The sequence below is a fragment of the Rhagoletis pomonella genome, unplaced genomic scaffold (assembly GCF_013731165.1).
Source record: "Rhagoletis pomonella isolate Grant_MI unplaced genomic scaffold, Rhpom_1.0 Rhpom_scaffold_00004, whole genome shotgun sequence".
In the NCBI taxonomy this organism is placed as follows: domain Eukaryota; kingdom Metazoa; phylum Arthropoda; class Insecta; order Diptera; family Tephritidae; genus Rhagoletis; species Rhagoletis pomonella.
This window is the reverse complement of record NW_023458558.1, coordinates 70,925,831-70,938,767: the sequence shown is the minus strand read 5'-3', so window position 1 is coordinate 70,938,767 and position 12,937 is coordinate 70,925,831. Positions and strand designations below refer to the sequence as shown.

The window sequence follows — 12,937 nt, the reverse complement described above, 5'->3', positions numbered from 1 at the left end:
AAGGCTAGCTCTTATTTTTTCGTTCCTCGCCAGATCACGTTTCAACACTCGGTAAGATAACGAGAAAGAATTTTCGTGGCATGAAATCTTGTTAAGAGTAGATATTACAAAATAATCATGGGAATCAAGCCGATATTAAGCTAGACACTCAAAAAATGGGGTTCTCTTTCCTTGAATAATGATTTTCTCGTTTGCACTGTGTGAATAATGTCTTAAGGAAATTGTTAATGAAATGTCTTTGGTAATATTGCCAGCGCAGCGTAGTTGCCAGCGCTCGAAAATTCAATGAGCCAGCCCGTTGCACATGATGAGGAAGTCGAATGGCGCCCATGGGGCGATTATCAATGTCTGAACGCTGATACAATCCCAGATAGCTACCCTGTGCGCCACATTCAGGACTTTGGTAGTGATTTACACGGTAAAACGATATTTTCCGTGATTGTTTGCAGAAAGGCGTATCACCAGATTCCGGTGCATCCGACGGACGTGCCGAAGACAGCTATACTCATCCCATTTGGGCATTTTGAATTTAAATTCATGACGTTTGGCCTGAGAAACGCCGCTCAGACATTCCAACGCTTCATCGACGAAGCAGTCAGAGGACTGTCATTTGTATTCCCGTATTTGGATGATGTACTGGTGGCATCTTCTGATCCAGAGGAACATGCACAACACCTGGAGGTATTGTTCGAACGCTATCGTGAGAATGGTTTGATCATAAATGCGGAGAAGTGTCAGCTAGGGAAAGCAGAGGTGGAATTCCTAGGCCATCTCGGGTCGCCAAGCGGTGTCAAACCTCTTCCTCACAAAGTAAAAGCTATTCTGGATTTAAAAAAACCGAAAGAAATCCACGAGCTTAGAAGTTTTTTAGGCGCGGTAAACTTTTATCGGCAATTTTTGCCGCATGCGGTTGCCTGTGAGGCATTTGAGGAAAAGCTGTCACCACGACAAACGCGACAGTTGAATTTCATAAGTCAGTTTTCGTCGGACATCAGGCACATTAAAGGGACTGATGGCATCGTTGCCGATATGCTCTCACGCATAGAAACGTTTCCTATTCCGTCACCAATCGACCTCCAACATCTGCGCGACGAACAAGATAAAAGCAGCTAGTTACAAGAGCTGCTAAAAGGCGAGTCTACTGCCTTACACCTGGTACGTTGTCGTCATCCGGATACGGACATCGAGATAATTTGCGATGACTCAATTGGCACATACCACCCTTATATTCCTGAGAATCACGGGTTAGCACACCCGGGGCCACGCGCAACCATTAAGTTAGTTTCCAAGAGCTTTGTGTGGAAGAAGATGAGCAGCGATTTACGGCCACGAGTACGTAGCTGTTCAGCATGTCAGCGTTGGAAGGTTGGACGACATACAAAAGGAGAGCTACAAACATTTACGGTCCCTGCCAAGCGATTCGAACACATTAATGTGGATATTGTTGGACCTTTTACGCCTTCGAGGTATACGTGTTGCCTAACGTGCGTCTCTGGATGGATAGAGGTTATCCTGTTGGAGAACATGACAGCTGAAACTGTCGCCAGAGAGCTATTCAATGGCTGGGTAAGCCGTTTTGATACACCGAGGTACATCACCACGGATCAGGGCCGGCAGTTTGAAAGCGCCTTGTTCCAGCAACTAGCGAAACGAAGCACGTACACACTACCAGCTAACATCCACAAGCAAATGGCCTGGCGGAAAGATGGCATCGGGTTCTGAGGGCCGCGGTCAGGTGCCATTCGGCCGACGCCAACTGGGTGGATTACCGACTACTGGGTTTGCGAACGGCTGTGAAGGAAGAGTTGGGCGCATCTGTCGCGGAAATGCTTTATGGCCAAACGATCCGACTTCCCAGTGAGTTTTTGGACGCCACAGAGAATACGGTCGCGGATGAGCAGTTTTTTGAGGAAACTACAACATTTCGAGAACATGAACCCGATGCAAACTTCAGAGCACGGAAGGCCTGCGTTTTTGTAGCCATGTATTTCCACGGGACGTCACCATCCATAAACCGTTGAAGGCTCATTACGACGAACCATATCTTGTGGTACACAGGCATCCGAAGACGTACACTATACTCATTGGATCGAATAAAGTATCTATTGATCGACTTAAACCGGCCTATTTTCCTAAAGACGAGTAAGCATCTATAAATCTATAAAGGGGGTGGTGTAGGGACTAGCCCTTACACTGGTACGGTACTATATTCAGGTGGCAACACTGAGCTGGATGAAGCAACGTCAATTTTGAATTTTTAACCGATGCACGTCAGCTAAGTTCATGCCAAAATAGATACACAACATGATACAAAAAAGAAGGTAGTTTCAATAAACAACTTTTGACGGATAGTAAAATTTTTTGAAGTTTCAGAAAATGTGAGTATTCTCAATGGCCTTGCCACTTTTATAATATTAAAACAATATACGGAGTATTTTCTTTTCCATGTTTATACCAATTTTACACAATTTCAAATCAAAATTATCCGAGCTTGTTTCTTTTTATTTTACAATAAAAATCACCGCCGCAATATGTGTTTATTTTTTAATTTTCTTATATTGAATGCGATTTAAAAATCTAATTCTAAAGAATGCTCTTCCCAAATAAAACGTTTTTATAATATGGGTATTCATGGAAACGCGTAAATGCCTCGTAACCGCGTAAACTTCGTATATAAATCGATTTTCCATACAAAATTAAGCAAGTTTAAGAGGTTTAAGGTTTCGAGGCATTTAGGCGTTCAGATGAATCGCCCTAATATTTTGATACAAATTTACTTTTAAATTTGAAATTTAAAATTTTCAATATATGCAAAAAACTTGAATTTGGCTTTTACAGACCACCCTCCGATAAGCAATTAGCATAAGTATAATTTTGATCACTTTCTTCATGCGTTTGGCGTCAACCTCATTTTTGAAAGTATGTATTAATTTTCATGCCCTTCATATTCCAAATCTTTGAGTAGACTGATGAAATCTTCTGCTTAAAAAAAACATTACTTCTAGTAATCAGGTAGCATGAATTTGATGAAATCTCGTAATTTTATTAAGAGTCAAATGGTTAGCAACAACAACGAATCTCATTAAATGGAACTACCTTCTTTTGTATCATGGATACACAATTTAATTTTACATCTCGTTGGTTGCAACCAAAATGTATTCAACAAAGTGTGATTGAATTTGACATTGCTCTCAGAAGAACCATCCTATAAAGTCAAATTGAAAAAATGTTGTATGAATTTTGAATCGTTTGTTTATATTTTTTGTCATAATAGTACCTTAAAAGAGAGCCTACCTGAGTTATCAATAACACCTTGTTTAATACACCTTGGTTGCAACCTTGCTTCGAGCGGTTTTAATTTAAGCTCTTCCATACTTGCTTGCATGGTTTAATTATTTCGGTAAGCCGAAATATTTCTGTTCGCAACGTGCATTCTAAAGAGTCGTCTGTTTGAGTTTGGGCATCAAAAAAGAATGTATCCTGATCGTGTACTAAATCCTCACTTGTATCAGTTTTTCCGTATGGCATTGGGACTGCGCATGGGTATAAACGAGCTCGTTGGAAAGTGTTTGATTTGCTCATCACTTTCCTTGAAGTGGTTTTCACAAACGCGAGATGAATCACGTAGTACAACACCAAAGCTTTCTTCCCATCGCTGCCGTCTTAATTCGCAACTAGGTGGTTTAAAACATCGCACTATTTTCGTGTCCTGACTTTTATTGCATCGTTTCACCTTGGTTTCCTTACATTAAATATTTAAGCATAGTCGAACGTATTTACTTATTACCAAACATAAATGTACTTACTTGCTCTTCTCGGCGGTTTATCTCTTAACAATTTCACGTTTATTAAGAAAATTTGCTTTACTTGAAAAATTTGTGTGTATTTTTTTTTTAATTCAAATTTGAAAAAAAAACACATTTTCAAATGGGTTAACAATTCATTTCAATTTGACATTATAGCCTGTTTCTTATGAGAGCAATGTCAAAATCAATCACACTTTGTTGAATACATTTTGGTTGCAACACATTCGTTTTGTGAGAATTGTATTTGACTTAAATTTACAATAAAGAAATATAGAAACGAGTTCTATACATACATATGGGATCCGTACGATAAGTCGAAAATAAAAATGTCGAAAGAGAAATGTCGAAATTTAAATATTTTTTAAATCTCGAAATAATGTTTAACCGAAACGCAAAATGTCGAAATTGTATGCTTTCGAAATGAATAAGGTCGAAAAAAATGCAAAACGCGTAAATTGTCGAAAAAAAGTCGAAAAAGTTGAATGTGAGTTCCTAAGATGGAAAAAGAAAGTTCTGCAAAATTACGCAGAAAAAAATTTTTTTAACGTGTTATTTAAATTGATTTTAACTTTTTGAAAAGATGGCAACTCTCTAAAAATATTTCTACAATAAAGCATTCTCGTTTGATACCCACATTAAAATAATTCGTTTAAACTTTTTCTAAGAATTGATTTAAACTTTTTTAACAGGCGGCAACCCTATTACAAAATACTTCCGAAATATATAGTTTCTGAACCGCTTTCGCTTGCTAATATTTTGTTAAACTTGTTAATTAATCGGGTTTTTTTTGAAAGAGGTGGAAACTCCAAAAAATATTTTATATGTTAGAATATTATATCTATATTCCAAATTTAATTGAAATATATCTAGACATTTTAGCGTGAACGAGCAACAAACATACTCACTCACAAACTTTCACATTTATTATATTAGTACATAGGATTAGTGGAATTTAACTTAAATAAATCAACCTATTGAAATAATGTAATGAATGATGTGTAAAATTCGCGCGAATTTTACACATCATTCATTACATTATTTCGATATTTTTTTTTCGACATTTTTATTTTCGACATTTTTTGTTTTCGACATTTTTCTTTTCGACAATTTTTTTCTCGACATTCTTGATTTTCTAACAATTTTTTTTCGACATTTTTTTTCGGTGTTTTTAGTTTCGACAATTTAAATTTCGACGTATCGTACCAGACCCATACATATATATACTTGAAAATAGATAATTGAGTCTCGGTCAAGATGCTTATAGAACTTTTATTTCAGTAGGGTAATTCTCTAGTTTAGGGTAACAACTGCTAAAAAAGGTCCGGAAATCTCGAGAGGGGTATCAATCGACGCGTTTCGGTCCCTGTATTAACAATCCGGGAGCGGAAGGTATATATTATTAATCATTTAAAAGTTATTAACAAAAAACTTTTTTTTAAATTTCGTTGTTTTGTATGGGCAATTACCCCGACAAAAAATCACTAAATCACCTCTTCTCACTTTTTACCAAAACCAAAACGTCTCCCGTTATTGTTTTAGTAAGCAATATCATTTATTCACTACTATTTCATATATTTCACTAATAAAACAGAGTAAACAAACTTTGGGCTTGCCAAAATTTGTATAACCTAAAATAGCTAGTATTGCCACTCTATTCCACATTTCATTTGCGCTATTACCCTCAGTTTACACTATACACTTCTTCCTCTTTTTTTTACTTTCACCTAAATAAAATATTCTAGCCAAAATATAATAGCAAATTTCGCTAAACCATGGCAGCGCTACTTTTATGGTTTACATTTATTTCAACTGAAATTAAAAGTAAGCGTCGTGGAGTGCCACAAGTGAGATTTTACAATTACAACCTTTCATTATTTATCGAAGTGTTGATTTTTATGGGAAAAGCGCCGCAGGCGAAAATTTGTAATAAAAAGTCGCGCGATCGCTTTTTCTATAAAAGTCAATACTTCGATAAAAAATGAAAGGTTGTAATTGTAAAATCGCACTTGTGGCACTCCATGGCTACCGCCCCAGTGATGTTTATTATAATTTAAACGAATGAAGATACCGAAAAGCATTGAACCATGCACACGCCTTGTAAGGAAAAGTGAATTATTACGAAATACTAATACAGTGGCAGCACTATAGCTATTTTGGAATCTCGCGTTTCAGTTCGCAAAGATTGTCAACTTCTTTTTAGTAACAAAATAATCTATCTTGATTGATAAACCTATGTTTTTGTTTAATAATTAAGTTAAACTATATATTTTAATAGTGTTTAAAAAGTGAGAAGGGGTGATTTAGTGATTTTTTGTCGGGGTAATTGCCCATACAAAACAACGAAATTTAACAAAAGTTTTTTGTTAATAACTTTTAAATGATATATACCTTCCGCCCGGATTGTTAATACGGGGACCGAAGCGCGTCGATTGATACCGCTCTCGACATTTCCGGAACTTTTTTAGTAGTTTTTTACGGTAAACAAGAGAATTACCGCAGGTAGTTTCAATAAACAACCTTTTGATTAAAATGCAGATTTTTGACAACTGCTCAATTGTGAAATATTCGAAGCGGCGTTACTTAATTGTAAGTTTTTTGGTGTGGGAGATTTTATATCCCAAATAGTTGTGTTAATATTTACCTTTTAAAAATAATTAATATCTTATCTTAAAAACGTTTAAATTTTACATTAAATTCGATAACAATTTGCCAAATCATTATTTTAATATTAATGCAACTTAAGTGAACATATTTTAAAATTTTTTTAGTGTCATTATTTCACAATGTAGTTTTCTATATTGGATACGATGATTCTGTTATAATTCAGACACAAAATATACATTTCGATGTGTTATTTAATACATATTATCTTTGTCCATTTAACAGCAAATGAAATTTACTTTGGGACTCATGGGCCGTGAAATTTTTCCAGCAACACATATAGTCTGTTCCAATAGCAGTCCGGTTTACAGGATTTAGTCTGAACTTTCTGGAAGTCGTTCCTATTGACATCAAACCTGTAAGTGGGAACACTTTTGAGAGAGTAACTGAGCAACTATTCCTAGTCAGAAGTTACAGGATTTAGTCTGCTCCTTTGAACTTCGGACTAAAACCTGTGGAACTGTCAAACTACAATTTTACTCTCTCAAGTGAGAGTAAAAGGAGAGCAGATGCAGAAGTGCACGGGAACGCAAAAAGCACTATTTCCTGTAAAAACGTCAGTCGGTTTGTTTACATGTCATTGGTACAACACTGATTTGGCTGAAATATCACTAATAAATTATTAAAATCTATACATTTTCAATCATTTCTTTGTTTACTTCCATCCATTCAGCTGATCGTTTGACACTTTTCATGAACTTACAGGAAAAAAAAACTCCGGACTAAATCCTGTAACTTCTGACTAGGAACAGTTGCTCAGTTACTCTCTCAAAAGTGTTCCTACTTACAGGTTTTATGTCAATAGGAACGACTTCCTGTAAGTCACAGGGAATCAGTCTCAAGTTATGTAGACTCCCGCCCTGTGAATGCCGTTCTAGGCACACAACCACCGGACGTGGACGGGACAGAACTTTGTCTGCCTCGGGAGACCCGCACTACAATAGCCCAACTTCGCTCTGGCTATTGCAGCAGGCTCAACAGCTACCTGTGCAGAATCAACGAGGATGTGCCCAACCAATGCCCGGCATGTGGAGAGTCGCCACATGACTCCTGGCACCTCTTCACATGCCCTGAGAACCCCACTCAGCTAACGCCCCTGTCCCTATGGACAGCCCCTGTGGAAGTAGCACACTTCCTGGGCCTCCCCCTAGCTGAAATTGACGACAACGTTGATGGATGAACCGCCCCGAACGGGGCTTAGTAGCCGCTACAACAACCACAAAAACAACTTCCTGTAAGTTCTAACTAAATCCTGTAAACCGGACTGCTATTGGAACAGACCATGGTTCAATAATTAGTATGTTCCTTTGAACTTCGGACTAAAACCTGTGGAACTGTCAGACTACAATTTTACTCTCTCAAATGAGAGTAAAAGGAGAACAGATGCAGAAATGCATAGGAACCCAAAAAGCACTATTTCCTGTAAAAACGTCAGTCGGTTTGTTTACATGTCATTTGTACAACACTGATTTAACTGAAATATCACTAAAAATTATTAAAATCTATACATATTCAAACATTTCGTAGTTTACTTCCATTTTCTTACAAATATAAGGTACTTTGCTTTCACCGCTGTTAGTTTTTGCTTGCACATGCAAATCAGCTGACCGTTTGACACTTTTCATGAACTTACAGGAAAAGAAACTCCGGACTAAATCCTGTAACTTCTGACTAGGAACAGCTGCTCAGTTACTCTCTCAAATGTGTTCCCACTTACAGGTTTTATGTCAATAGGAACGACTTCCTGTAAGTTCTGACTAAATCTTGTAAACCGGACTACTATTGGAACAGACTAAATACAAGGTTGTGTAATTTGTGACAGCTAAAATTTGACACTCCTTTATCTAGATTTGTATTTTGGAAGTAGGAGAAAGGGGAAGAATGTGATCGCATTTTGCGAAAACGGTAGTAGAATGGTACTACAAAAACTACGCAAAGTATACAATTAGAAGTAAAATGTGTATTTCTAATTCTATGCGAATTTGCAATATATTTGGTGTTTTAATGGAAATACTAAACAATATATAAAAATATGCATTTTTGATTTAAGTTATTCGTCAGTTCCGGGAACAAATCTAGAATGCCGACCGTTCAGCTATGCAAAAACGAAAAATGCGGATCAATAGAACTTTTTATGCATTTCAACCATGCCAAAATGATTTGGCGCAAGTAAAAAATGAAGAGGTTCTAGAAGCTTAAAGTTCAGTTTTTAGATATTTTAAATATTAATACCTTATGAACTTTATAACCGATTAAAAAGCTAATGACGTCACCATAAAGGTAATTAATTTGTTCTTCAGCTGATGTACATAATTTATAGCTTTTTGTATTTTTAAACCAAAACCACTAAAGAACGAACAAATGTTATTTTTTCAAGAAATAACTAGAATTTTATATTATTTAGAAAGTACAAGTTATTACATATTTTATCATGATCTACTTTTGGGTTTCAACAATTTAGTGATAATAAAAAATACAAATAAACCTTTTATATCTTCTTTTTTTTACCTGCGCCAAATAAATTTGGTATCGGTATCGGTAGCTAAACGGTCGCTATTCTACACTTGGTCTAGAAAATTACGCAAACGAAGGTGACGCCAACGAACATTTAGTATGAAGAATTTTTGGTTTTACTACTAATATCACTAGAAACTATAGAGTAAGCAACATTCTGCACAAGTAAAGGAGCCGATTTTATGTGTGGGAGCGAGAAGACTGTTTTATTACAAAACCTTTATATTATTGAATCATGGGAACAGACTAATTGTTTTCTCATAAAATTTTGCAGACCCAAAATAAAGTATAAAATAAATAGATAAAAACCAATTTTCAATCAATCTGATTTTTGAAGTTCTGGGGCGTCTTTTGGTAAATGTTCTGGAGGCTGTTTTAATATATCCTATCTTATTATATATTTCTTAGCTTTTCTTTTTCTGAGAATTCGAGTGAATCAAGTCTAATGTTCTTTTTTGGTCAACTACGACGTTTGATTTCATTTTTTGGCACAATGCCCATACCGGCTATACCAATTTTTTTGAAATATCGGACACAAATTTTCCAAGAACGGTTATAGGCTAAAACAAAATCGATATCTAAAGGGGATGTGGAACCTCCCATACAAATCGAATTTTTCATAGTGCATATCTCTGGAAGTATTTATGGTAGAGTCCCGGATCTTGGTATGGATATATGAACATGTACATGAAGTCAATCTCAAGCTCATGGAAAAATATGGGTTTATTGGAAAATGCAGCGTGCCACCGTAGAACTTGGAATAGAAATAAATGAAAAATCCTAAACCTATGAAAAATGGAGGCATATGAAAACGATTTCGTAGCCAGTTACTGGCGACGCATAGATACTGGTGAGGCGCGACACCTTATGAAAAGTAACATGATCACAGGGTGTATCCCTAGAACCATGTTAAGCTAAACCTTGAGGGATTACTGTGTATTTAAAAATGTCATAAAAATTGTGTTGCTAGCTTCATGTTGCAAAAATGTTGCAAGCTTTTTCACAGCGTGTACAGAATACTACTTTGCTGAGGAAATGTTGTGGAATTTCACACTTATTTCACAGAAAGAAATTTTATATGCAATTTAACAGCTTTTTCACGTGAAACAGGAAACAGATTTTTAAATCGACAAAAAATTAATAAGAAAATTTTAAGGAATTTAGATATTGGCTATGGTAGCCAATGTCACAATCTGCTTAATTGTGAGGTTGTTAATATGGCGACGAAAAAGTGACAATGGAACAACCTTATTTTTTGCATCATGGCTCTGCAGTACACCACAGCGGCCGCTGTGCAACAGTATTTCTTCGACTATCATTTCAGTGAAAGTTCCACTCATTTACTTTAACTACTAAACCCCTACAGAATATCAGAAAATCGCAATCAACCTTTTCTTGATTACGATTACATTACTTGTAATCATGATATCTTTAGGATTACAATTGAAGTTTTCGTTATCGTAATTTTCATGATTACAATTACTGTAATAGTAATCTTAACATTTTTGGGATCATAATTACGGTATGCGTAATCATGTATGTATTTCAAGATTACGATTACAGTAATCTAGGTGGTTAAATTTTTCAGATTAGAATTATTATAATCATAAAGGTAACATTTATGATTACAATCAAGCACTCGTAATTAAAGTTCAACATACGAAATTAGTTTATCCGGGCGACGATATAAGCTAAAGTTCATTTACGTATATTTGTATTAAAACGTAAACGTCATCGTTCTAAATGACTGCCATGCATTTACGCACCATTTACAACTGCGCATTAATAACGCATCCACCCGAAGCTAATCATCGCGGCGACGCTGTCACAAGGGGGAATCGCAACAAAGTACACACTAAAAAAAATATATGTTTGTAGAAAGTTATCGTTGTTCACGGTCGGCTCATAAAATATTGTCGACTAGATTAATTAACCTCGCATTGACATGTGTTATCGCACGGTAACGATTCATAGCCAAATGCATATATTTTGAATGAATTTGACTTTGTAGATGACCTTTATTCTGATAATTAATAAACAATTGCATACTATTGGATATTTGTTTTTCAATATAAATTTATAATAGGGATCTACTATATGAATGTTTTTTATACCTCTTACGAATATTTCAACAGCTACCAATACTGTGCATTTTAATTTTGTTTTTCAACTTACCAACAAAAGCCTTCAGCTCATAGTCGACACCGCATGACTTACCAGTGTCGCCAGGAGCTGGTTGCAGCGATACTGACGCCGGACAATACGGAGGAACTTCAAAGTAAAATGGATATGCATTCGGTCCTAATTTTTTTACGAGTCGTTCCTGCAATCTTGTCATTGGCCTTTCGGTTTGTTGTTGCGGATATATTTGTTCATGCGCTAAATACAAATCCTTGCGAAACGTCAAACCTAGTACATCTAAGTCTTCACGTCCATATCTAAATGCGGCAAGAACTTGGCCAAACACTTTACGATCTTTAACATACTCTGGATCGATAAAAACCACACCGTCGATGGGGTCAACATGCGTAATGTGGTCGACGAAATCACGTTTCCCCAGGTAGACTGTAATCTTACCATTAGATGAACTTTTTTTAAAAACTCTAGTGGCTTGACGCCGCGAGCTTGCATCTGCATCGCCACCGCCACCTCCAGCCTCATCAGATGAGGGTGTGGCAGTAGTTGCAGCTCCGCTGGTGGAAAGGGTGTTCATCGGTGTCTCTTTTACTAAAACAGTATCAATGATTCGATTGCTTTAATTGGCTTCTTATGTCAGATTACTCCAGATTTGTCATCTAATTGCTGATTAGATTGTAATGCGTTGATAAATTCCCAAAATTATTGTAATTATCACCTTACCGTTCGAAATTTTGCTCTTATTTTTCCTTCATTTCCTGGCAAAACACTTGTTTTCCTGTTTAATATTTGTTGTGTATTAATATACTCTCATATCTTAACCACTTGTATACAAAATTATTTTCTTAAATAGCTAGTCTTCATCTCCCAATAATTTTCGAACGACGACGACCATCCCAAAATATTCAGAAAAAATGACACAGACGAAACGTCACAAGGAATGTGTATACCGTGCAGTGTTGCAGCTTTAGCCGATAGCGCTAAAAAATAATTTAAGCACTGAATATACAGTAGTCAATACACTAATTAAACCTTATTAAAAACTAAAACCAACAAACTTAAGTCAAATTTAATCCATCCATTTTTGGTGGAGTATATATCGTCCATGCCAAAGTTTATCATATTTTCAATTACCGTATTTAAGATTTCGTGCACTATGAAAATACAATCAAGAAGCAACACTGCCATATGACGTCAACTTTTGTAGAACTTGCTAGTGACATATCTAGACAAGTCTCCAGACACTTACTGGTTTCGAAATTTTATGTGATATAATAAATTCAACGTTGCCGTGTTCAATCATCAAATTCAAGGAAAAGATGAATTTAACCTCTAGGTGCGGGATTTTAAACCCGTCATTTGAAGGTGTTTATGGCCCCATCAGAATGGGTACTGTGGCGAAAACTGCACCAACTCGAAACGAACAACAAGAAATTACCCTCTACGCGTACGCACTATCCAGTACAATCCAATACTAATTTTACTGGTTTTTACTGGATGACGTTTTCGTACGCAAAAACTTGAACGGAAACAGCAAAAGAGAGAGCAGAAATGACAGCTGAACTTACAAGTTTTACTGGATTTTAAGTGGATACATTTTTTACTAATAACTATTTGCTAGTACCAAAAGAATTTTTTGTGGTGATTTTAGAGATGCAATTGACAAAATAAACCTATTTAAATATATAATAAGATGGGATATAATATTTTTCTTAAAAAATTGCGTCGGAAAATAACAAATTAATCAGCTTTTCATAAAACTTGCAGCTTCTTGCTGGTTTTGCGTTCTCGTACTTTCTTGCATATTTCTCTCATTGGAG

General features: G+C 36.0%; 1 protein-coding gene across 2 annotated transcripts in view; it reads right to left on the bottom strand.

The window, feature by feature from the left end:
- Positions 1-12,069, bottom strand: part of LOC118738061 (beta-arrestin-1) — a 32,876-nt gene extending 20,807 nt beyond the window's left edge. The window contains exons 1-2 of one of the 2 annotated variants that reach the window (XM_036468959.1): positions 11,841-12,069; positions 11,157-11,776 (exon numbers count right to left, since the gene is read on the bottom strand). In XM_036468959.1, the coding sequence (XP_036324852.1) occupies positions 11,157-11,694 (538 nt within the window). In that variant the 5' untranslated portion in view covers positions 11,695-11,776; positions 11,841-12,069. Of the gene's footprint in view, positions 1-11,156; positions 11,784-11,840 lie in introns of both variants that reach the window. The other variant, XM_036468958.1, reaches the window with a different exon arrangement.
- Positions 12,070-12,937: the final 868 nt, after the last annotated feature.